General features: G+C 37.0%; 2 protein-coding genes across 4 annotated transcripts; both read left to right on the top strand.

The window, feature by feature from the left end:
- The first annotated feature begins 612 nt into the window (after nucleotides 1–612).
- LOC137169460 (uncharacterized) lies at nucleotides 613–8,003 on the top strand. Its single transcript, XM_067572668.1, has 9 exons — nucleotides 613–753; nucleotides 978–1,310; nucleotides 1,453–1,737; nucleotides 4,127–4,180; nucleotides 4,584–4,691; nucleotides 6,980–7,069; nucleotides 7,152–7,180; nucleotides 7,644–7,712; nucleotides 7,816–8,003. The coding sequence occupies exons 1-9, from the start codon at nucleotides 678–680 to the stop codon at nucleotides 7,933–7,935; spliced, it is 1,164 nt and encodes a 387-aa protein (XP_067428769.1). The 5' UTR covers nucleotides 613–677; the 3' UTR covers nucleotides 7,936–8,003.
- A 1,012-nt stretch (nucleotides 8,004–9,015) lies between these two features.
- Nucleotides 9,016–24,857, top strand: LOC137169461 (uncharacterized). Of its 3 annotated transcripts, XM_067572669.1 has the most exons (9): nucleotides 9,022–9,461; nucleotides 9,689–10,012; nucleotides 10,155–10,439; nucleotides 10,926–11,033; nucleotides 21,220–21,270; nucleotides 23,652–23,744; nucleotides 23,831–23,859; nucleotides 23,964–24,020; nucleotides 24,290–24,857. In XM_067572669.1, exons 1-9 carry the CDS (start codon nucleotides 9,386–9,388, stop codon nucleotides 24,365–24,367), a joined length of 1,101 nt encoding a protein of 366 aa, XP_067428770.1. In that variant the 5' UTR covers nucleotides 9,022–9,385; the 3' UTR covers nucleotides 24,368–24,857. The 3 variants fall into 3 exon arrangements, with proteins under 3 accessions (XP_067428772.1, XP_067428770.1, XP_067428771.1); XM_067572670.1 differs by lacking the exons at nucleotides 9,022–9,461; nucleotides 9,689–10,012; nucleotides 10,155–10,439; nucleotides 10,926–11,033 and adding exons at nucleotides 19,669–20,046; nucleotides 20,274–20,603; nucleotides 20,746–21,030; XM_067572671.1 differs by lacking the exons at nucleotides 21,220–21,270; nucleotides 23,652–23,744; nucleotides 23,831–23,859; nucleotides 23,964–24,020; nucleotides 24,290–24,857 and adding exons at nucleotides 17,249–17,341; nucleotides 17,428–17,456; nucleotides 17,542–17,683 and having other exon boundaries at nucleotides 9,016–9,461.
- The last annotated feature ends 1,556 nt before the right edge of the window (nucleotides 24,858–26,413 follow it).

Below are 26,413 nucleotides of genomic sequence, written 5' to 3'. Positions count from 1 at the left end.
CTTAACAGTCTTCATCTGTTCAACTTCCTCTTCTTCTTTTCAGGAGGTCAAACACGTCGTTGTCACAAATACACCGTGGGAACGAACACAGTGTGCACTTGTTGAATCTTAATATGGTTTAATATGGCTGCTCTGACTGCAGAAACATATTTCTTTACCTTGTGATCTGTGATTACATCCCAGTTTCACAGGATCTTTGTCAGACAGCTGTGACATCTGACCTCTGACCTCTTTAGTGCTGCTTACCCGTCATATTACTGATCAAGAAATGTGAGTCAATGTCTTGTCAGTCACAGTGAATAAGAACTAAACTGTCAAAAGTAAATATGTTAATTAGTTTTTGGTTGCAAAAGAATTCAGAGACAAAACTCCGACCAGTCTGCCTACATACAGTCCAGACAGTAAGTATTTGGACATTTACAGTTACAGTTACAACTCTAATTAAAGCTGAGACTTGGTACTTTAATGCAGTATTCATTGTTTTATTACAGATTGAATGTGCTGAAACACAGAGCCTAAAGAACAAAAACTGTGTAACTGTCCAAATACTTACTGCCTGGACTGTACATGCAGCAGAGTGAGGAAGAGGAAGTGTCACACGTACAAATGACAGGAAGAAGACGCCTTACTTCACACATTACTTTAGAGACTGCAACAGTTAAGAGAAGCAGAGATCGATGAGAGAGAGAAGCAGGATGGTTGAATTCAGACGGATTCAAATGTTGTTTCTGATACTGGTGCTTCAGTTTTCAGGTAAGAAAAAAAGATTAATTTAGTATTTTATTAACCTTCTTAAATTGAGACGAGTATGTTGTTAGTTGTTAATATGTTGAGTTTAATGAACTGAAAACTGAAGATGAGACACATATAGAAAGTTCTGTTGTATCTAAAATGATCCTCACACTAACAATGAACATGACGGTCATATTTCTATTTATTTCAGTTAATTGTTCATATTCCTCTCTCATATCTCTCAGCAGCCATAACTGGACAACATTCCTCCTTAACTGTCAGAGATGGAGATGAAGTTACTTTGTCTTGTGAAAATGTGTTAAAGAATCAGGATAAATGTGACAGTACTACCTGGCTCTTTGTTGGTTTAAGAAGCACAGCAGCAGTAGAGCTGATTAAACTTGGGCAGATTGGTGAAGAAGCCAAAGCTAAATCAGACAGACTGAGTGTTACAGTGAACTGTTCTCTGGTTATAAAGAAGGTCACAGTTGAGGATGTTGGTCTTTACACCTGCAGACAGCTCAAATCAGGACAACAACAAGGTCAAGACTCTCAGGTTGATCTGTCTGTTGTTACCAGTGAGTATTTACATCATAATGTTTTCAGCTCAAACTGTCTGGTTAGAACAATATACTGAAACATTACAATAATTATGATTACAGTGATGAAGTTAATCTGACTCTTGTTGTCTTTCTCTCACAATATCTCCATCTTCACCAGTGACTGAATATAAGAACAATGATGAGGTGATGTTAAGCTGCTCTGTGTCGACACATGATGAGTGTAGACACACAGTGAAGTGGGTGTATCAGGGTAAAGATGTGGACAAAGATGACAAAGACTTGAAGACATCACAGTCTACCTGTTCAGTCACTGTGTCCTTCCTGACTTCTCATTTTATTTGCACATCAAATCATGAGTTATTGAAGTGTGAAGTCACAGATCCCAACAGTGGAAAAGTGCAGCTGTATAACTTCAGTCCTCAGTTGTCTGGTGAGAAACCAGGTGAGAAGATGATGAGCTGTTTAAAATCACTTTATTCTGATATGAAAAATGACAAAACTGCATTTATGTATTTGATGTATTTTAAGTTTTAGGTTGATATAAATGTTTCTCATTTAGTCACAGCAGATGGTGAACAATGTGTTTTTGTCTCATTTTAAAGTTTGTTGGTTTTTGTTATTTAATCTGTCAGGTGTGGCTGAAACAACAACACAAGAAGGTGAGCAACAAAGTCACTCATATGTATTCAACATTTTATTCAATGTATTCAACCACTGCTGCCCCGGCAATACGTGAAAACAGCTGTTTACTAGTGTAGATGTAGACATTCTTTCCCAAAGACTTTTAATCAGTTGAAATTGCAAAAAGTGTATTGTGACACATGATGACAGAAAAGTGCAACTGTTTATCTTCAGCTGTTGAACCACAGTTGAGAAAACAGGTGAGAATATGATGAGCTGTTTAAAATCACTTCAGACTGATGTGAAAACACTGTGGTTCAGGTCTTGTTAGGTTTAGGGAAAGATCATGGTTTGAGTTACAATGATCACTTTGTTAAGGTTAGAGAAACATGTAGGATGGGTTGGGTTAATATTTCCTTAAAATTAGGGGACCTTCATCGTCATGGCAACAGTAATCACCATGGGGTTAAGGTTACGGGAAGACTGTGGTTACGTCCTTTTAAAAACCTGTCCTGACTCTTGGTTAGAAACAGAAAATTTCACTTGCAGCAAAATCCACAGTCCACTTTTTATAAATTAGGATCAAAGCAGCCACCTCCGAATGAAGAAATTTGTCAACTTATATATAGATCATGTGAACCGCACCACTTCTCTGGGTCATAATTACTACGGCCACTAGATGGCATCTGTCACTCAAACAGAAACATAGGTAGATTTTGGCTGACTGACATTACCACCATTTGTGACATTTTTTTTGAGAGGACAGACTCAGAAAAACCTGTTTCAATGTTCATTTAGGCGTCTGACTGTTGTTTTAAGGCAGACTTTAAAAACTGTGAACCTGTCCTTCAACCCAGACAGGCACATTAAGGTGATTGGCTTCTTGCAAATATAATGTAGAATTCAATTCAATTTTATTTATATAGCACCAAATCACAACAAAAGTCATCTCAGGGAACTTTTCACATGGAGCAGGTCTAGACCGTACTCTTTAATTTACAGAGAGAGAGGCCCAATAATTCCCCCATGAGCAAACACTTGGCGACAGCGGTGAGGAAAAACTCCCCTTTAATGGGAAGAAACCTCAAGCAGAACCCGGCTCTAGATGGGCGGCCATCTGCTTTGACCGGTTGGGTTGAGAGAGAGAGGAGAGGGTGTGGGGGGGGTGGGGACACAGAGAAGCAGAACAGCAACAGCAACAACAAGAGATACATGACTAGCAGCAACAAACAGCAACAACAACCGGAACAGTTGGTGAAGGGCAGAAGAGAACATCAACACGTCAGCATGGTTTATGGGGTTTCCTACGGATGAGAAAGCACAAAGAACTCCGAGGAAGAAGGAAAGTTAGTAACATGCATTAATGGTAAAAGAATACATACGGATGGAGAAGAGGAGAGAGGAACTCAGTGCATCATGGGAAGTCCCCCGGCAGTCTAGGCCTATAGCAGCATAACTAAGGGCTGATCCAAGGTGAGCGTGGTCAGCCCTAACTATAAGCTTTATCAAAAAGGAAAGTTTTAAGCCTACTCTTAAGTGCAGAGAGGGTGTCTGCCCCCTCGGACCAAATCTGGAAGATGGTTCCACAAGAGAGGAGCCTGATAGCTGAAGGCTCTGCCTCCCATTAGACTAATATTCCATTAATGCATTTATACTTTTGGTGTGTTCACAGTGTACATAAGACCGCAGTGCACAGTTCAATTCAGATTCTGAACACATAAAAACACTAAAAAAAAACACCACAATACATAAGAAAAGCAAAGTAAGATTCAGTCAGTTATGTTTATGTGATACATGTATCACTACATTTTTAAACACTTTGGTCCAGACTGAAAAATCTCCACAACTATTGGATGGATCGCCATGAATGCTAATCTAAGATAGTAAACATGGTACATGTACAAACATCATTTTATTTACACATCAATTCATGAGTTACTGAAGTGTGAAGTCACAGATCCCAACAATGGAAAAGTGCAGCTGTATAACTTCAGTCCTCAGTTGTCATGTGAGAAACCAGGTGAGAAGATGATGAGCTGTTTAAAATCACTTTATTCTGATATGAAAAATGACAAAACTGCATTTATGTATTTGATGTATTTTAAGTTTTAGGTTGATATAAATGTTTCTCATTTAGTCACAGCAGATGGTGAACAATGTGTTTTTGTCTCATTTTAAAGTTTGTTGGTTTTTGTTATTTAATCTGTCAGGTGTGGCTGAAACAACAACAGAACCTGAAACAATGACATCAACAACACAAGAAGGTGAGCAACAATGTCACTCATATGTATTCAACATTTTATTCAATGTATTCAACCACTGCTGCCCCGGCAATATGTGAAAACAGCTGTTTACTAGTGTAGATGTAGACATTCTTTCCCAAAGACTTTTAATCAGTTGAAATTGCAAAAAGTGTTTTGTGACACATAATGACAGAGAAGTGCAGCTGTTTATCTTCAGCTGTTGGACCACAGTTGAGAAAACAGCTGAGAATATGATGAGCTGTTTAAAATCACTTCAGACTGATGTGAAGATTTACATAAAATATTTGTGTGTTTTATAGATTTGAAGTTTTAAGATGATATTCTTTCTCATTGAGGTACTGCAGATGATAAACATGAAGTATTTTCTAATTGTATAATTTCTGGGCTTTGTTCATTTTTCCAGATGCAGACACCACAACAGCAACAACTGAATCAACAACAATTCAAAGCAGCACAAAGGCAGCTACAACCACAACACCTGCAACCAAAGATGCTACAATTACATCACAAGGTAACTCAACATTTTCTGTATGTTTCTTTACAGTATCTCTCTCTGTTACTTTATTTGACTAACTGAGAAAGCTGAAGCCTCATATTATCTTCCAACCCCGTCTACTATAAATTACATATACTGTATGTCATATACTGAACACTGACCAAGCACTTTATTAGGAACAACAACAGCTCTGCCATAAATTCTACTTTTACAAAGTTTATATAGTTTCAGTTTTCGTTGACATTGTCAGAAAGGTGATAATTCTACTTCATGTTAATATTTAGTTCATAGTGGAAGGTGATGTACTGAAGTACATTATATTGAAAAGTGTTCCTAATATTTTGCCTCCCTCATGTATGTTAATGGGATGGAAAAAATATTAGGAACACTTTTCAATATAATGCACTTTTAGTAGAAACTTAATGCTCGTTGAATTATGTTTTCTCTCAATATGACAAAATATTGTTAATTAAAATATTTGGCAAATTGCAAAATGTTGATATTGAGCATGTGAGTGAAATTTTCACAGACAACGTAGTCGGGTTTTTAAACATAGTCCAACGTAGTTTCCATTAAAATACCCGATCATGCAGTATATCCACTAGAAGAAACTATAGAAATATTAAACTTTGTATGATGATGTTTAGGCGCTGGCAGCACTTTGTTAAGGTTGAGGAAAGATCATGGTCTTGCTTTAATACAGAAAAAAGTCTGCAGTAACTTAAGCACATTGTTAAGTTACCCCATTCTCTGGTGCTTCTTGTACGTCCATCATCCACCACAACCTCCTCCCTGCGACTTCAGACTGATAATTTAAATGTATAGCTTCATTCATTCGAAAAAGTGTTGCCTCTGATCGTGATCCAGGCAGTGAATTGCCAACACAGTATAACTGGGAAAACAATTTAATTGTATATGAACGTCATTTCTAGGAGACATGGTTGTACCAACAGATAAACCTTTAAACACATTCTTGCTCAAAACGAGGACTGTTGGTTTTGATCCCCATCACTTATAATGTAAGTGCATTATGAAGGTAAATATTGATTACAGCAAGAAAAACCACCAAATCCTCCAAATTAAACAACAACGAATACGTGGTTTGGCCATGTGACTCCAGAACAACACATATGAGCATTTTCTACTCTGGTGTCTATATCAGCAGTAATCAGCAGGGCGTCATCATTTGTCTGTGCTTTCCAAAACTGTCACACATCACTGTTAAACAATAATGATGTTTTATGATGTGGCAACACTGTGGTCTTTCAGTGTTGGTTAGGTTTAGGGAAAGATCATGGTTTGAGTTAAAATGATCACTTTGTTAATGTTAGAGAAACATGTTAGGTGAGTTAAAGTTACTATTTCCTTAAAATTAGGCGACCTTCATCGTCATGGCAACAGTAAATATGGTACATGTACAAACATTACACCTGCTAAACATCAGCATGTCAGCTTTGTCATTGTGAGCATGTTAGCATGAGTCGCTAGCGTTTAATTTAAAAACAGCAGAATAGATGCAGGTGAGGACGCAACAACAGCAACAATTATATCAACTACAACAATGGAAGAAAGCACAAAAGCAGAGACAACAAAGACCTGAAAGTGCCTGCAAACAATGATACCCAACAAGGTAGAAACTGAACATTTAGCATTTGCTTCTCTAACTCACATTCAGATTCAAAGGACTTTATTGGCATGACCATAATCAGATACAGTTTTGCCAAAACACTATATGAATACTTGATTTATAATACATTTAGAACATTGTTACTGAAAGGAAAGAGTGAAAAGGAAAAGTACACATAGGCCCTCATTTATGTAAAAAATCATGCAGAGTGTGTTGGAAACCTATAACAGCAGATTCAACTTCTTTTCTTTTTAAAAAAAACTGGATTATTTTTATACATAAGCCAATAATGCCATGTCTCTCTGTCTTCCTCTTTTAAAGTCTAAAGTGTGAATACTGTTATGATGCAATGAAGTATGAGTGTCAGACTAATGTTTGGCTGTGAGTAAAGATATTATCTTCATCAGTCAGTCAGTCTCAGTCAGTGTTCAAACACATGTCTGAGTAAATGGTCGAGTGTTTAGTAATGCTCCTCACAGTCAATATTTGCAAATCAGTATTTTGAAGTTGAATTGGATTGTTTTTGCTCAAGACATGATAACAGTAGAAAACTAAGGTTTGTGTGAGGGAAACAATAGTAGTAGTGAGTGACTTCTCTTCTAGTTTAGCAGCAGGATTTTGAACAGAACAGAAAGCTGCAGCCTGAATGTTTTTAATGTTTTCTTTCTCTTTCCAGGTTGGTGGTGGTACATCATTGTGGCTGTGGGTTTAGCAGCACTCTTACTAACTGTTGTTGTGGTTGTCATCAGACGGAAGAAAACTACAGGTGAGAAAGTCCACAGATGAAACTTTTTGAAAAACCTGGATTTTCAGTGTTGAAACTAAAGTCGTCTCTCTTTGTCTTTCAGGGAACAACATACAGATAGATGAAAACACTGTGAGTTTAAAATTCAATCATCAGGTTTATATGATGATTATTATGATTATTATTGTGATTATATGATTGATATTATAAGACTTTGTAGAGCAAACATCATTGTTATTTTAAGTTCTGTAGTTAAAAGAGAAGAAGAATAAACATTACTGACTGTGTTGTGACACTAAAAGTTAAAAGAGATCAGATGAGTCAGGGACTGAGCTTAAACCCTGCAGTGACTCAGTCTGGTTCAGAAACCAGTCAGGACCAGTGAGATCACACACTACACCCAGTACAACATTACATTTACTTGTATTTGTTTTCCATAATGTGGCAGTATGATAGAAACTCTTGAGTCTAACTGTCATCTGCAAGATAGAAGAAGACAGAATACAACTAGAATTGAACTGAACTGAACTGAAGAGGTGAGTCAGTATAAATCTACATGTTACTGAGCAGCCATCATGTTGTCTTCACTGTGTAGGATGATCCTGAAGGTGGTGTTTCCTACGCCTCCATCAGCTACACAAGGAAGACCGACAGTAAAGCCCGGGTAAGAAGTCTGATGCTTCTGTTGCCTTTCAACATGTGGCAGTGTGTTGTGGTGGATTTCACATAGTCGTATCTTGTGTAATTTATGTTGCACTGTTTCTCAGGTTCGGGGCAAAGATGATGCTGATAAAGATGATGCAGTGACCTACAGCACTGTAAAAGCTTCCTCCTCTTCTGCTGCAGCCTCCACTGATCCCGACAAGCTCTACGCTACCATCAGCTAACCAAACAAACCAAACTCACGTCATCACATGATTCATTTTTTATGATCAGTTTCAGAATGTTTTGCTGTTTATCCAGAAGGGGTGTCTAAGTTAAGTAGCAGCAAAATGTAAAAAGGAAGAAGTAATAATGCAAAATTCATATGGTAGTTTCTTGAAATATAAATTAGCATAAGATATGTTACATTTTACTTGATGAACCTGCTATCAAATGCTTTTTGTGCTCAGTGACAGATGTGGTAGCATTGTAGTTCAAGCTTTAAAATCTTGTTTTCATTTTTAAACTTGTTGCCTGTAATGATGAGTTTTGAATAATTTATTGAGGTTTATTATTTTATCAGTTTATTACTTTTAAAATGCTTTTATTCTTTATTTACAAGATATATTTTTTCAGTTTAGTATCACCATTAATTGTTTGATATGCATTAATTTGACCATTTATGTCTTTGTTTAGTTAGTTTTGAATATCCTGGTATGAAAGTGTTCAAAGCAAAGTTGAAATGTGGCATTACATATTATTAACTAAATAATGATGTTACCCTTGAAAGTTGTATTAAATAGCTGAGTGAATAAAAACTGTGGAAATCCAAAAGTATCTCAAAGTTACTATGAAGAAGGGGGGGGGGACTAATATGCTCCACCTACAAAAAGTTACGGGTTTGGTAACTAACAAGTGAGAAAATAGGAGGAGACACTTTACTCATGATAGGAAGTAGACAGTGTATTTCTGCATTTTGAGAGCTAAGAGTGACAGAAGAAAACAGAGAGAAAGACAGAGAAGCACGATGGTTGAACTCAGATGGATTAAAATGTCTTTATTTCTGATACTGGGGCTTCACTTAACAGGTAAGATACAAAAATCTGCATGATTACCTTATTGTACTTTATTAAAGTACAGTCATATTTTAGATCATTTATCACATTTCTCTCTCAAATTCTCAACAGCAGTAACTGAACAAACTGCCTTCTACATCACTGTCAGAGATGGAGATGAAGTCACTTTGTCTTGTGAAAATGTGATGACTGATCAGGATAAATGTGAAAATACTACCTGGTCCTTTGAGTCAAGACGCACAGCAGCAGTAGAGCTGATTAAACTTGGGCAGATTGGTGAATCAGCCAAATGCTGCTTACCCGTCATATTACTGATCAAGATATTTGAGTCAATGTCTTGTCAGTGAATAAGAACTAAACTGTAACTAAAATTACTACTCTAATTAAAGCTGAGACTTGGTACTTTAATGCAGTATTCATTGTTTTATTACAGATTGAATGTGCTGAAACACAGAGCCTGAAGAACATAAACTGTGTAACTGTCCAAATACTTACTGCCTGGACTGTACATGCAGCAGAGTGAAGAAGAGGAAGTGACACACGTACAAATGACAGGAAGAAGACGCCTTACTTCACACATTACTTTAGAGACTGCGACAGTTAAGAGAACCAGAGATCGATGAGAGAGAGAAGCAGGATGGTTGAATTCAGACGGATTCAAATGCTGTTTCTGATACTGGTGCTTCAGTTTTCAGGTAAGAAAAAAAGATTAATTTAGTATTTTATTAACCTTCTTAAATTGAGACGAGTATGTTGTTAGTTGTTAATATGTTGAGTTTAATGAACTGAAAACTGAAGATGAGACACATTTAGAAAGTTCTGTTGTATCTAAAATGATCCTCACACTAACAATGAACATGACAGTCATATTTCTATTTATTTCAGTTAATTGTTCATATTCCTCTCTCATATCTCTCAGCAGCCGTAACTGGACAATATTCCTCCTTCACTGTCAGAGATGGAGATGAAGTTACTTTGTCTTGTGAAAATGTGATGACTGATCAGGATAAATGTGACAGTACTACCTGGCTCTTCAGTGGTTCAGGAACAACAAAAATAATGTTTGAGCATGGGAAAATTCATGAAGAAGCCAAATCTAAATCAGACAGACTGAGTGTTACAGCGAACTGTTCTCTGGTTATAAAGAAGGTCACAGTTGAGGATGCTGGTCTTTACACCTGCAGACAGTTCAAGTCAGGACAACAACAAGGTCAAGACTCTCAGGTTGATCTGTCTGTTGTTACCAGTGAGTATTTACATCATAATGTTTTCAGCTCAAACTGTCTTGTTAGAACAATATACTGAAACATTACAATAATTATGATTACAGTGATGAAGTTGATCTGACTCTTGTTGTCTTTCTCTCACAATATCTCCATCTTCACCAGTGACTGAATATAAGAACAATAATGAGGTGACGTTAAACTGCTCTGTGTTGACATATGATGAGTGCAGACACACAGTGAAGTGGCTGTATAGAGGAAACGACTGGGACATAAATACCAGACACACACAGACATCACAGTCTACCTGCTCAACCACTGCCTCCTTACACACTTCTCATTTTATTTACACATCAAATTATAAGTTATTGAAGTGTGAAGTCACAGATCTAAACAATGGAAAAGTGCAGCTGTATAACTTCAGTCCTCAGTTGTCATGTGAGAAACCAGGTGAGAAGATGATGAGCTGTTTAAAATCACTTTATTCTGATATGAAAAATAACAAAACTGCATTTATTTATTTGATGTATTATAAGTTTTCGGTTGATATAAATGTTTCTCATTTAGTCACAGCAGATGGTGAACAATGTGTTTTGGTCTCATTTTCAATATATAAAACAGCTGTTTACTAGTGTAGATGTAGACATTGTTTCCCAAAGACTTTTAATCAGTTCAAACTACAAAAAGTGTATTGTGACACATAATGACAGAAAAGTGCAGCTGTTTATCTTCAGCTGTTGGACCACAGTTGAGAAAACAGGTGAGAATATGATGAGCTGTTTAAAATCACTTCAGACTGATGTAAAGATTTACATAAAATATTTGTGTGTTTTATAGATTTGAAGTTTTAAGATTCTTTCTCATTGAGGTACTGCAGATGATAAACATGAAGTATTTTCTAATTGTATAATTTCTGGATTTTGTTCACTGGTCCAGGTGCATACGCCACAACAGCAACAACTGAATCAACAACAATTCAAAGCAGCACAAAGGCAGCTACAACCACAACACCTGCAACCCAAGATGCTACAATTACACCACAAGGTAACTCAACATTTTGTGTGTGTTGCTTTACAGTATCTCTCTCTCTCCTCTTTTGAAGTCTAACGCCTGGGACACACTGGATGTGTGAACCTCAGCAGTGCGGGTGCGTCGATGAACTGCTGCGTCTCGCGCGCTTGCAGCGTCCACACAGGAAGCGTGTCCGCTGCGGCGCTTCTGCCACTGGCAGCTCTGTCTTTCTTTCTTGTTCTCTGTCTATTTCTGCTGTGAAGGCTGCTGCGTCGCGTCATCTAGAGATTCGAGGTCTCACCTATTTTCTCCGCGTGACGCGCGCGGTTCTCAGCAGAAATAGACAGGGAATACGAGTAAATATAAGGTGCAGGTAACTCCAGTTTTAAGCACCCAGATCCGTGGGAGACGGTAGATCTCACCTGTAGAGGGAGGCGCTACTAGGTTTATTGCCCGTTAGTTTTATATTGAGTCTTATCAAAAATGACGAGTTTTTTTTATGATAAAGGGGTCCAGTGATGGGGGGCATTTGAGCTGCGCCATAATTGGCAGGTGTGACTATGGTGGAGGTAGGATGAAACAATTAAGCATATATCATGTTAAAGGCCATGTTTGGATATTTGGGATTATTCTTTTTCTTTTTTTTTTAAATTTTCCTTTTTCTTATTTTTTTCAGGATAGCTTGTTTTGTCTTTTTGTTTTGTTTGTTTTCTTTTCTTTGTTTCTTTTGCTTAGTTCTATTTAGTGTTGTTTTTGCCTCTTATGGTTGAGTATATTTTTAATTGATTTGTGGTATTGGTTGATTTTTGTGTTGTGAGATGAACCCACTGCGCCCGTATGATCTTGTCAGATGTACTAATACTGTCTCTGCGCTCATTAATCTAGCACTAGGTATCTGGGCTGTACTGTTGGGGGCTCTGGTCATAGTGTACATACAACATTGCTACTTTTTAAAAATGATCTTTTTAAATAAATTTTGATACTCGAAGCCATGTCTCTGTTTAATTTTCTTTACACTTATCTGTGTGTGTTGACCTGTATAGAGTAGGTGGTCTTGGGTGGACCCAGGTTAAGGTGTGGTTAACAGTGCCTCACCCTCCAGGTGGGCAGGTCACATTATATGAAGCTTCAGCGTCCAAATGAGTCAAATCAAGTATAGGTGTCAAAGTTACTGTCATTTTAGTGCCAAAGTCCCTCTTTTTGTTACTATACTTCCACTGCAGCTCAACAGGGAAACACTGTCTGGGGAAACACAAAGAGGGAATTTGATGCTGTTACTTTATTACTTATTATTTCCTTTAATCAAGTTTAGATCTAGGGTTGATAATTAGGCTTGAGTTGAAAATGGCTGCTATCTCGAGGAATTTACACTGTAAAAAAAAAAAGGTAAAAAAATGGTAAAAAGTCTGGCAGCAAAAGTTGCCAAACACTTACCGTCAAATAACAGTGAAAATCCTTTAGTTATTCTACAAAGATTTATTTTAAAAATACAGATATTTACTTTGAACATTGTCTACATTTTTACAGTCTAACCATTATAAAATAAAAAGAAAATCTCATTATAAAACATTGCTAGAATGTTAAACAAATGTATAAATCTGCACAAAAAATGGAAAAGATTGCAGAACTACCTTAAAATGACCTAATTTAAATGAAGACAATTCATAGGATTACCCAATCCATCCACAAGAACTCCCCATCAAAGTACAGATTTCTGGATGTAAAACACAGAAAAATTATGTAAAATTACATTGAAATTACCCTCCTTTAACACCCATTAACGGTATCTTGAGAGCTTTAAGCTTTTATTTTATGTGATTATCTATTTACAGTAGATCCCTGGTAAATGTTGGTTTTATACTGTACAAAAAAAAAGGTCATGTGATAATAGTTTACAAAAACATAATTTTAATAATCATTACTTTATATAATCATTATTACTGCATTATTTGCAGTAATTACAAGCAACTCTCGAATATATTTACAGGCTTTTCCCATAAATGTAAGGGGTTTAAATTACATAAACAGTATTTAATTGTATTTAAAAGCAACTATCAAATATATCTACATACATTTCCCCATTAATGTATGAGGTTAACTTTATATAAACATTATTTAATAGTAATTACAAGCAACCCACCAATATATTTTAAGGCTTTTCCCATAAATGTATTAGGTATACATTATATAAACATTTTTGACAATAATTAAAATCAGCTCTCCAATATATTTACAGGTTTTTCCCATTAATGTATAGGGTATACTTTATATAAACATTATGTGACAGTAATTGCAAACAACTCCCCAATATATCTACAGACATTTCACATTAATATATGGAGTTCTGAATGTACAAAAACCAGAAGGTCTATGTAAAAGTACCTTTATATCAACTTTGACACTGAATAAATATATACATTTTTCTACTGACATTTTACAATATTGTGCAATCCATTCAATACAGATCCCCATTTGAGATGTATGAGATTTCAAGATGTTTAATAACCAGAATATATCATAAAATTACCTTTTAGTGCTTGCTTTACAAAGTAATTCTGTAGACATTTCCCAAGCCTAGTATACAGGTACATTTTCTGGGGATTGAATCAACTACAATTTGTTGACAATTTATGTCAACATAAAACTAAAGAACATCATGCAGGTTGATTAACTTGATGAATTAACTTCAATAAATAATCTGATCTAACATGTTTTCCAGGATCTAGGGTTCATAATTTTGTATTTTATGCAATATTAATGTTTATGGATATGTTGTATGACTTCTGCCATTCCGCCACCAGGTTGTGCCTTTGAGTAAGGTGAGAGTTTTGAAGCAGAAGTAGTAGAAGAAGAGGAACTTCCTCCAGTTGCAGTAGTTAGCACAAAGCTACTGGGTTTTAACAGCAGCAAAAATATACTCATGGACTGTAAGCTACACATTCTGCTTTGTTGTGGTTGTAAAGTGGGCAGATAAAAAAACCTGCAAGTTATACTACAGCCTGAGTGTCTGTCTGCAACACATGACTACTTTGGTATATTTACTCGCCAAATGGAAAATCTACCCGCATTTGGCGCTTGCACAACGAAACATAGTATTCTATCTGATGATTGCTTTTTTCTGCTGTGGATTGTGAAGACTAATACATCCATTCATTTAGAACACTGAAATTGTTCAAACAATTAATCACCAAGGAAAAATACCATCTTGTTTGCCTGATCTTGAAGGATTGCATTTGTCACACAGTTGATTGAAGAGAAAGAGACCATTCTGCTGTGGTTGAGTTACATTGACTTTGAACTAGTGAGGGACTGCGAACAGAACAGTGAAGCTCTGTCATGAAAAGCTGTCAATTCATAAGCTGTCTTGTCTGAATCAGAAACGGTCTGGTAATATTAAGCTTGAGAGAAAATCAGCGCAGGTATGAGAAAATGCTTTCAACAAGCTTTTAGCTCAATCCTGTCTTGCATTGTTTTCTAGGTCTTGCTAGACACTGTCTCCAAAGCCTGGGTTGCACACACTTCAATAGAAGACACCCTTTCATGTCTCAAAACGTTAACTGTTAATGCTCAATATCTACAATAATGCAAATAGACCATTCAGCTAAATAAAAACTGCCAGAGCAAGCTGTCCTTTAAATGTGATCAACAAAATCTTAAAACCATTTGTAAAACTGACTGGTATCCTGTGTTGGGATGCTTAATTTGGAGTGATGTAGTAGTCTCTACATTTGGAACCAGTTAAAACTCTGGTGCAGTATTTTGCACAAGCTTTAGGCAAGAGAGTGATTTTCAGTTTTTGACTTGCAATATAATGTTTGAATTATGCAGAATATACAGTTTAAAACAACACATATACACATTACATATAAAATAACGTGACTAAATCCCTATCATGTGTTGCACATGTCAATATGTACGGTAACAAAAAACACTGTTGTGGCAACATCTCACAAAAAAAACAAATGAAGTTGTCAGCCCTCACAAATAAGTGTATATCACTTTTTTTAATGATGCACAGCAGCAAAAAAGGGTTTCAGCCCTAGGCTTTCCTCAGCATTAGGATGGAACATAGGATACAACAAACATACGTTTTTATCACCATTTGATTTGATATGTAGCCCCAACACCAATATGTTGTGCATCAAGACCTAAGTTCTGAAGAATGATGGCAGTGTACACACAATATATAAGAAATATGCCTCTGAAGAAGAGTGTCAGACGGATATGTTGGATAGTTGCTTGTAATTACTGTCAAATACTATTTATATACTGTTAATATCATACATTAATTGGAAAAGTCTGTAGACAGTTGCTTGTAATTACTTTCAAATAATGTTTATATGAAATAATGATTATTGAAATTATGTTTTTATATGCCATTTTCACATGATCCTATTTTTTGTACAGTATAAAAACAGTATTTACCAGGAATTTACTGTGAAGGATAATTTGAATATAATTTTACATAATTTTTTTGTGTTTTACATTTCGAAATCTGTGCTTTGATTGGGCGGCCTCCAGGATAAATTTACAAAAGAATACTGTATTAAACAAGCCTTTATTTAAATTAGGTAATTTTAAAGTATTTCTTCAGTGTTTTTCGTTTTTTTGTGCAGATTTATACATTTCTTTAACATTCTAGCAATATTTTATAGCGAAAGGCTTGAAGGGGCCATGGCTGGGGACCCTGCACAGGGACCTCGACGGGCGCCCCGAGAGCCTGTGCTCCCCTGCGTTGTTGTTGTCGTCATCATCGTCGTTGTCGTCGTCGTTGTTTTGGCCGTCTGTAGACTTACATGCAAGTGAATTGACTTTCAAGGGTATTTAGTAGCTGTTGTTAATTGAAACTCACTGTAGTCCTCACTGTTAGTAGTCAGTTACACAATAGTGTGTTGAGTAATTTTATTTTTGTTGTCTTTTTCTCACAATATCTCCCCAGTTCATGAACAAAGGGCTGATGATAAGGTGACATTAACCTGCTCTGTGTTGAAATATGAACACTGTCAAGACACAGTGGAGTGGCTGTATGACGGTAATAGTGATGATTTCACAAACCTGGACAAAGGTTCCTGCAAAGCCACTGTGACATTTACAGCTTCTAATCTTAATCAGACGTCACATTATTCTGAGTTATTTAAGTGTAAAGTGACTGAACGTAACGTAAGTGTCTGCTGTTTGACTTCACCCCTCAGACCTCATGTGAGAAACACGGTAAGTTTTTTTTTATGATGGATTTGAAGTTATAAGATGACATCATTGTTTCTCAATTACTGCAGATGGTATAAAATGAGATATTTTCTCATCTTTTTTGTGTTTTCTTATTTAATTCCATGTTCAGCTATATCAACAGGAAACATGGGAGGGACAAGGGAGGAAAACAAAACGTCTGCACACAATGATGATCCAACAAAACTACCTGGTAGAGACTTAATGAGATATTTTATCACCTTTTGTTGTGTTTTGTTATTTAATGTCATATTCAGCTAAATCACCTAAATTTTGTACTCAGAATATAAAAGTTAAACCCTAAAATTTTCAGGGATGAAATTAGTTTTCCATATGAGTCCAAAGAGCATTTGTTTTTCAAGTGTTTGTTCCGAAGAGCCTTATAAAGCTAACTCAGTCATCATTACAGAGTAAAACCTCCAGAGTTCTGCTGATGTTGAACCCACATTCACCCCAAAACACTTCCCTCTTAGTTCTTAGAAAAATATATTGAGCTACAATGAGGAACCAACAATTCTCAAAACACTAAAATGTCGACATCACCATGAAGTTTTCAGCTGTATCTTGTCGCCTTAACAGCTGCATAACTGCATTTACAACTCAACGTCCTCAGTCGTCCTCCTCCAACCTAACAACCAAACCAATCACTGTTAATCTTTATACTTTTCTATTTATACAAATGAATGATAATGTTGCTCCGTAACTGCTGGATGTGGAAATGAGCAACTGTTTGCTAACAAGTTCAATGTTCATGTCAGTGTTGTGTTCATTTCTTGTTTCTGTTGCCCTCAAGTAGCCAAAACACTCAGTTAATACATCTTTAACATACATGTTACAGATCACAACAAGTGACATTTCCTGTGTTTATTGGATTATATATAAATTAAACATTTACAAAATATTTTTCATTAGTTCAAATTTAGAAAAGAAAAAAGTTAGAAAAGAAAAAAAAGGTTTCTACTCTTTTCTTCTAAAACTAAAACTCTTCAGTGACACATTTCTATTTTCCACAGTTCGTACAGATTGTTCTGCTCTGAGCTACATAATGTTGGTGATGTGTGTGGCTGAACTCCTCCTCATCACTGTGATTACTGTTCTTCTCTTCAGAGCTCGAGGTGAGAAAATTCAGACCAACATTTGTTAAGTTTAAAACAAACTGCAACTTTAGAACTGAAATGTTACTCTGTCATTTATTTTCCAGGGAACCAGAGACCACCTGATGACAACATTGTGAGTTGATGTGTAAAATCAACTAATAAAGTCCATGTTGCTGTGATGCAGGTCTGTGAATGTCTGACTGTTTGTGTTTGTGCAGGATTTAAACTCAGTAAGAAGCCGAACTCAACCTAATCAAAACCAAACTTGAAAACTAGACTACCGGTAATCTCCACCCAAACTAAAATAACAAAACCCAACACTCTAAACCATGTTGAGAGGAAAACTAAGAGAAGAAGAAGAAAAATTCCCCATAAGCCACTGCTGCTGTCAGTAATCAGGTGTGTGTCCACACCAACCCTCAGATTCCCCCTTTTCTCTCATGGAATAATTGGCTCCAGGTGCTTCATTCCTACAAAGGAAGGCAGAGAGAGAGAGAGAGGAAGAGTGCCGGAGAGAGAGAAAGCGAGAGAGAGAGAGAACAAGAGAGAGAGAGAGAGAGAGAGAGAGAGAGAGAGAGAGAGAGAACAAGAGAGAGGGAGAGAGACAGAGAAAACACTCCCACAGTCAGTGTGCAGTATTGCACCTACATGCCACACGTAACAAAGCCTCAAGCTGTGGAAGTTACTGCTTCACTATGATGACTGTTAATACATTTCACGCAGCTTAAATGACCAAAGTCACCTCTGCAGTGTGCATATAGCATGAAAAACCTTCATATTAAATGTTAAGCTGCCTGAACTGAAGCTCAACTAAGTATAAACAAGTTAACTCAGCATCAGTATGTATTAACGTGCACTGCTGGACTCTCAGAGACCTCAAACCTTCCAGGGATTAAAGTAGATTTCAGCAGAAAATTCCTCTTTGTCTTTTCATAAAGTGTTGACTGTCTGTTCCTGTGAGCTTCTTGTGTTTCTGATTCTTATCTGGTCATCATTAGAGGGTAAAACCTCCAGAGCTCTGCTGCTGTTGTTTCCACACTCTCACTGAAACACTTGACACTCATTTCTCAGAAAAACTGACCTCAAAGATACAATGAGGAACTAACAGGTCTCAGACCACTAAAACATCATCTTATCTGTTCTTTTACAGCTGCTACAGTATCACCATGTTGCACCATGTTGAGCATCAAGAGTCAAAGTTTGACTCTTCACCTGTCTGTTCATGTGTGCTGTCAGACGTCACCATGAATCCTGTCTGTTTTCTAATAAACACTATCTACAGAAAAGAAGAGTTGCATTATTGCAAACATTTATCTTAACTAACAGTCTTCACACGCTCAACTTCCTCAATTCTCCTCTTCTTCTTTTCAGGAGGGCAGACACGTCATTGTCACAAATGCATCATGGGACTGGACACAGTGTGCACTTGAGACAAAATATGAGCCTTAATATACAGTAGTTTGCTTCTTACAGCATCAGATTGCCTCAATGTCTCTTTAAAAGGCAGAAATATATTCCTTTGTCTTGTAATCAGTGACACATAATCATGTCTCCATCCTACATGTTCATCCTGTTCAATCTTTGTCAGGCTGCTGTGACCTCTGACCTCTGACTGTCGGCAGCTTCTGTTATTGCTGATCAAAAACGTTGCATCACTGTGGATGAGACACAACTAAATGTTACAAATGTCAAAGTAAAAATGAGTTTTTCACTGTTTGGATGAAAATACAGTAAATCCAACAGCTGACAAAAGACTAAGTGTCACTATGAGGAAGTGACATCACACTAACTGCAGGAGGTAGATGCTGTATCTCTCTACAACACAAACTACTTTACAGACTCTGACAGTTGAGAGCGTCGATCTCTTGTTCTGAAGATATCGACAAAGAAGGATCGTGAAGCACGATGGTTGAATTCAGATGGATTAACATGTCTGTCTGTGTGTTTCCTAAGAAGAGTTGCGTTACTGCAACCATTTATCTTACTTAACAGTCTTCACACCTTCAACTTCCTCTTCTTCTTTTCAGGAGGTCAAACACGTCGTTGTCACAAATACACCGTGGGAACGAACACAGTGTGCACTTGTTGAATCTTAATATGGTTTAATATGGCTGCTCTGACTGCAGAAACATATTTCTTTACCTTGTGATCCGTGATTACATCCCAGTTTCACAGGATCTTTGTCAGACAGCTGTGACATCTGACCTCTGACCTCTTTAGTGCTGCTTATCCGTCATATTACTGATCAAGAAATGTGAGTCAATGTCTTGTCAGCCACAGTGAATAAGAACTAAACTGTCAAAGGTAAATATGTTAATTAGTTTTTGGTTGCAAAAAACTCTGATCAGTCTGCCTACATACAGTCCAGACAGTAAGTATTTGGACATTTACAGTTACAGTTACTACTCTAATTAAAGCTGAGACTTGGTACTTTAATGCAGTATTCATTGTTTTATTACAGATTGAATGTGCTGAAACACAGAGCCTGAAGAACAAAAACTGTGTAACTGTCCATGTACTTACTGCCTGGACTGTACATGCAGCAGAGTGAGGAAGAGGAAGTGTCAGATGTGCAAATGACAGGAAGAAGACGCCTTACTTCACACATTACTTTAGAGACTGCGACAGTTAAGAGAACCAGAGATCGATGAGAGAGAGAAGCAGGATGGTTGAATTCAGACGGATTCAAATGTTGTTTCTGATACTGGTGCTTCAGTTTTCAGGTAAGAAAAAAAGATTAATTTAGTATTTTATTAACCTTCTTAAATTGAGACGAGTATGTTGTTAGTTGTTAATATGTTGAGTTTAATGAACTGAAAACTGAAGATGAGACACATTTAGAAAGTTCTGTTGTATCTAAAATGATCCCCACACTAACAATGAACATGACAGTCATATTTCTATTTATTTCAGTTAATTGTTCATATTCCTCTCTCATATCTCTCAGCAGCCATAAATGGACAACGTTCCTTCTCCACTTTCAGAGATGGAGATGAAGTTACTTTGTCTTGTCAAAATGTGTTAAAGGATCAGGATAAATGTGACAGTACTACCTGGCTCTTTGGTGATTTAACAAGCACAGCAACAGTAGTGCTGATTGAACTTGGGCAGATTGGTGAAGAAGCCAAAGCTAAATCAGACAGACTGAGTGTTACAGCGAACTGTTCTCTGATTATAAAGAAGGTCACAGTTGAGGATGCTGGTCGTTACATCTGCATACAGTTCAAATCAGGACGACAACAAGGTCAAGACTCTCAGGTTGATCTGTCTGTTGTTACCAGTGAGTATTTACATCATAATGTTTTCAGCTCAAACTGTCTTGTTAGAACAATATACTGAAACATTACAATAATTATGATTACAGTGATGAAGTTAATCTGACTCTTGTTGTCTTTCTCTCACAATATCTCCATCTTCACCAGTGACTGAATATAAGAACAATAATGAGGTGACGTTAAACTGCTCTGTGTCGACACGTGGACGGTGTAGACACACAGTGAAGTGGTTGTATCAGGGTAAAGATGTGGACAAAGATAACAAAGACTTGAAGACATCACAGTCTTCCTGTTCAGTCACTGTGTCCTTCCTGACTTCTCATTTTATTTGCACATCAAATCATGAGTTTTTGAAGTGTGAAGTCACAGATCTCTACAATAGAAAAGTGCAGCTGTATAACATCAGTCCTCAGTTGTCATGTGAGAAACCAGGTGAGAAGATGATGAGCTGTTTAAAATCACTTTATTCTGATATGAAAAATGACAAAACTGCATTTATTTATTTGATGTATTTTAAGTTTTAGGTTGATATAAATGTTTCTCATTTAGTCACAGCAGATGGTGAACAATGTGTTTTTGTCTCATTTTAAGTTTGTTGGTTTTTGTTATTTAATCTGTCAGGTGTGGCTGAAACAACAACAGAACCTGAAACAACATCAACAACACAAGAAGGTGAGCAACAAAGTCACTCATATGTATTCAACATTTTATTCAATGTATTCAACCACTGCTGCCCCGGCAATATGTGAAAACAGCTGTTTACTAGTGTAGATGTAGACATTCTTTCCCAAAGACTTTTAATATAATGCACTTTTACCTCTAAGGTTCCTGTGTTTGTGGATAAATCGGTGCTTGTTGAGGGCAGGAGGTGATGAATTTTCTCTCTAATAGTTAGAATTTTATCATTAAAGAAGCTCATGAAGTCGTTACTACTGAGAGCTATAGGAATACATGGATCAATGCAGTTATGACTCTTTGTCAGCCAAAGTGCTGAAGAGGAACCTCGGACTGTTTTTATTCTCTTCTATTAATGATGAGTAATAGGCGGCTCTGGCCTTACAGAGAACCTTCCTATATGTTTTAAGACTATCCTGCCAGACTAAACGAGAGTCTTCTAGTTTGGTGGAACACCATATTCTGACAAATGTTCAGAATGTTTGCTTTAATTTGTGTTGTTGGGAGTTATACCACGGAGCAAACCTCTTATATTTTATTATCGTCTTTTTTAAAGGGGTAATGGAGTCGAGTGTTATTCCCATTATCCTGCGGCACTATCAACAACATGATCAATTTGAGAGGGACTAAAGTTAACATAAGAGTCCTCTGTTGTATTGAAACATGGCAGTAAATTCGATACTGATGGAATTGCTTCATTAAATGTAGCTACAGCACTATCAGATAGACATCTAGTGAAGACATGTTTGTCTAATGGCGTGTACTCCTGTAACAGGAATTCAACAGTTATGAAGTAATGGTCTGATAAAATAGGATTTTGTGGAAAAACTATTAAATGTTCAATTTCGATCCCATAAGTCAGATCAAGATCAAGGGTGTGGTTAAGACAGTGAGTGGGTTTATTTACACACTGAGAGAAGCCAATTGAGTCTAATAATGAGATAAACACAGCGCTGAGACTATCATTATCAACGTCCACATGAATATTAAAATCACCTACTATAATTACTTTATCTGCACTAAGGACTAAGTTTGATAAAAACTCTGAGGATTCAGATAAAAATTCAGAGTACGGACCAGTAGGACGGTACATTATAACAAATAGAAATGGATGTAAAGTTTTGCAGGTTGGGTGAGAGAGACTAAGAACAAGACTTTCTAATGAGTTATAATTAAATTTAGGAATAGGGTTGATGATTAAGCTTGAGTTGAAAATGGCCGCTGTCTCAAGGAATGTGAGTATTAATATGACTGGGGGGAGTGGATTCATTTAGGCTGACATATTCTTCATGACAAAATAAATCAATATGATAATCTGAGATTAGATTGTTTACTAATCCAGTTTCAGATGACAGAGATCTAATGTTTAAGAGTCCATATTTAATTCTCCTATTGTCTTGTACTATTACAGTGGTGGTGTTGATTTTCATGACATTTTTATGCTGAATCCTCTTCTGTTTATTTTAGATTGAATTGATTTGAGTGGTCGGGGGACAGACAGTCTCTATGTGGTTTTGGGTGGGTTACTGCTCTAATGGAAGCACAGAGAAGCGTGTAGGACTGCAGCTCTGCCTCCTGGTCTCAACTCTGGGTTGTCATGGTTCACGTCTACTAATAAACTCAGCCATATTTCTAGATATGAGAGCAGCTCCATCCAAAGTGGGATGTATGCCGTCTCTCCTAATCAGACCAGGTCTTCCCCAGAGAGTCGACCAATTATCATCTAGTTTAGGGTGGTGTGAAACAAATGCTTGAAATGTATATAAACTACCATTAAATCCAGCTTCTGGACATGAACCATCAAGGCATATATGTGTAACCATGGCGACCTGCATGCACACGTTACATGCATAAGTTACATGGGTTTTCCCCAAACAATCAAAAAGTGATAAGAAGTTGAAACGTGCTTTGCTGTGCTTGTGTCTGTATATTTTATCAGTTTTTCATTAACAGTGAATGAAACGTAGTGAGCACATAGTAAATATCTCCCCTGGTATATAAGGCTTCTCTTTTTCTTCCTGTTTCTACCTGTCTGTCATTTTTCATAACATGAGGTCCAACTGCAGTCGATATCATAATATCTTCTTGTGCTCTTGAACCCATAAAGAGCAGCAATGTGCCGCATAACTTGCATAATTTAACAAGTTGTTTTTCTCAGAATGTTTTCTTGTTATATCAAGAAACTGAGAAAATATTTTATGTCATGGTGGCAGCAATACACTGCTGTACAAATGCAACTAGTTAATCTTTTATTTCCATGGTTTTTATTTCCACAGCTCACATGAACCTGCTTATTAAATGTGACAACCTGCCAAAATATTTCAAATGTACATACTTCCTTTACTGTCATGTTGTTTCTCTAATTAATACTCGTACAGATTGTTCTGCTCTGAGCTACATAATGTTGGTGATGCGTGTGGCTGAACTCCTCCTCATCACTGTGATTACTGTTCTTCTCTTCAGAGCTCGAGGTGAGAAAATTCAGACCAACGTTTGTTAAATGTAAAACAAACTGTAACTTTAGAGCTGAAATGTTACTCTGTCATTTATTATCCAGGGAACCAGAGACCACCTGATGACAACATTGTGAGTTGAAAATAACAACTGATGTATAAAAAGACAAATGTGTACATTAAGAGACTGTAAGTCAGTACAGGACTGTGAATGTCTCACTGTTTGTGTTTGTGCAGGTTTTAAACTCAGTAAGAAGCCGAACAGCGAAGCGTTCTGGTCCAGCAGCCAGTCAGGTAAATATCTGATGGTGCGTTCAGGTTCTGCTGACTCCACTGTGACCTGTGTTCACTTTTAAAACTTCAACAGTCAGCTGGGAGGAAAATCTGGGAGTTCAGGGCTCTTCTGGGGAGGAACAACTTCATTTATTTGTATATGTTAGATTATCTGTGATTGTGTTGAATGTGCAGCAGCAGAAACCTAAAGGTCAAAGAAGTAGGGTTGTGATTTGTGAGTTTTCAGTGTGAGTGTGTCAGAGTGGGTTTCTTTGTGTTGTTTTTCACAGGAGCAGAATGATGAAGATGATGGTGCGGTGAACTATGAAAACTTTGGAGAAACTTCTACTTCTGTCAGACTCCACTGATCAACGACTTCCACACCAACATCAACTCACCAGAGAAATGACTCCCTTGCTGTTATATCATTAATATGGTCTCAGTTTTACATGAGTAGTTGAATTCTTTACATAAAGAAAGAATCATAAGATCACTTTGAGATTTGTATGTTTTGTGTGCTGAGAAATTTTTATTTTTAGTCTGACTTGGACAACAATATTCAAATCTGGATTTTATCTCTTGTTAAGAAGCTGTGAGTTTTATTAAATGTCTTTTCCTGCATTATTTCTCAAACTTTTCTCACGTTTTAACTCATTTAACTTCCTTAAATCTGCTTCAAGTGGAAGAATTTAGACTTGACTTTAAGACTTTTGTTGCTGCCTTTTAAGCTGCAGCAGCTTCAGATCAGTTTCATGTTTAAATTTACAGAATAATTAATTTTGACTTTCATTTATCATTGTTAACATGTTTGTCAGGAAGCCAACATGTGTTTGGTTTGAATGAGTTTTGAGTCTTACTGCAGTCAGTAAAAGTCTTCTCTTTATTATATCTGATAATAATATAATACGCAAATAAAGAAATATTAACCACTTAATTCTACACTGTGTTGTCTAATTATTTCATGTACTAACAGTGTTCTGACTGATAATGAAAGGTGGATATTCTCAGCTATAGACGTCCTGCTTCTACTCAGACTACAACTTCCCTTATATTTCTGTTCTTTCACCTCTAAACCTGCCCTGTGTTCACACTTGGATCTAAAATGTGTCTAAATACAAATAGAAATACACTCAAAGTTACCTGAGAATGCACAGAAATCCAATAATTCAATCTACATTCAGCAGTGTTAAAGCACATGACAATGCATTGTGATCATAGGCTGCATATAAAGACAGACGGAGCCGGTTTGATTTTATTTATTTTGATTTTATCACTTGTTTCCTCAAACTTTCAGACACAAATGTTCCTTCGTGCAACGATGGAATTTATCAAGGCTAGGCTGCGCAGCAAACTCTTCAAGATTAAACTCCATCAGAATCCAAGTTCAACCACAAAACCAGAAGAACAGGTCAACTACAGCCCGATACAAAACACACACACACACCAAATGTTGCCCATACAAGACAGCAGCACACAGTCAGTGGCGTCCAACACACGTGTGCGTAAAACTTTACTAACACACACAACATATGCACTATCAAACAACTAGCAAATGAAACAATGTATCAATGCAACACCCCACAGTGTCAACTATGTATCCATTAACACTTAGAGAGGAAAAAAAGTTATAATGACACAGTTTGTAGTCACGAGTAACTGCGCTGAACCAAAACGCACAGTTACCACACTAAGGTGAAACAAACAAAGCCAACAACAACTTACCTGCACTCTGCGTTGAAAACAAGTCTACAAAAGCAACGTCAGTGTGACAAAACGTTTAAACGAGCCCCCAATATGTTACGGCCTCACCAAAAAAGGCTCCCCCTGGAGACCGAAACATAACAAGACGCCAAAACCTCTGATTTAACAACAGCCATTTATTTTTCAACTATTTAACCATACTTAAAAGGTAAAGAAAAAAAACAAACAGAAGGAGATGGAGATCCCAGCCAAAAAGAACAAAAGATGGGAAGTTACTGGGCCAGCCACGCCATGGGCCGTTGCACCCAGCTCATTCCCCTACCTATTAAAAGAAAAGTGTACTCAACCTAATCAAAACCAAACCCGAAAACTAGACTACCGGTAATCTCCATCCCAAACTAAAATAACAAAACCCAACACTCTAAACCATGTTGAGAAGAAAACTAAGAGAAGAAGAGGAAAAATTCCCCATAAGCCACTGCTGCTGTCAGTAATCAGGTGTGTGTCCACACCACCCCTCAGGTTCCCCCTTTTCTCTCATGGAATAATTGGCTCCAGGTGCTTCATTCCTACAAAGGAAGGCAGAGGGAGAGAGAGAGGAAGAGCACCGGAGAGAGAGAGAGAACAAGAGAGAGGGAGAGAGAGAAAACACTCCCACAGTCAGTGTGCAGTATTGCACCTACATGCCACACGTAACAAAGCCTCAAGCTGTG

This window comes from Thunnus thynnus, chromosome 18 (assembly GCF_963924715.1).
Source record: "Thunnus thynnus chromosome 18, fThuThy2.1, whole genome shotgun sequence".
NCBI lineage: Eukaryota > Metazoa > Chordata > Actinopteri > Scombriformes > Scombridae > Thunnus > Thunnus thynnus.
The sequence above is the reverse complement of the archived record's forward strand: the minus strand, read 5'-3'. Positions and strand labels throughout refer to the sequence as shown.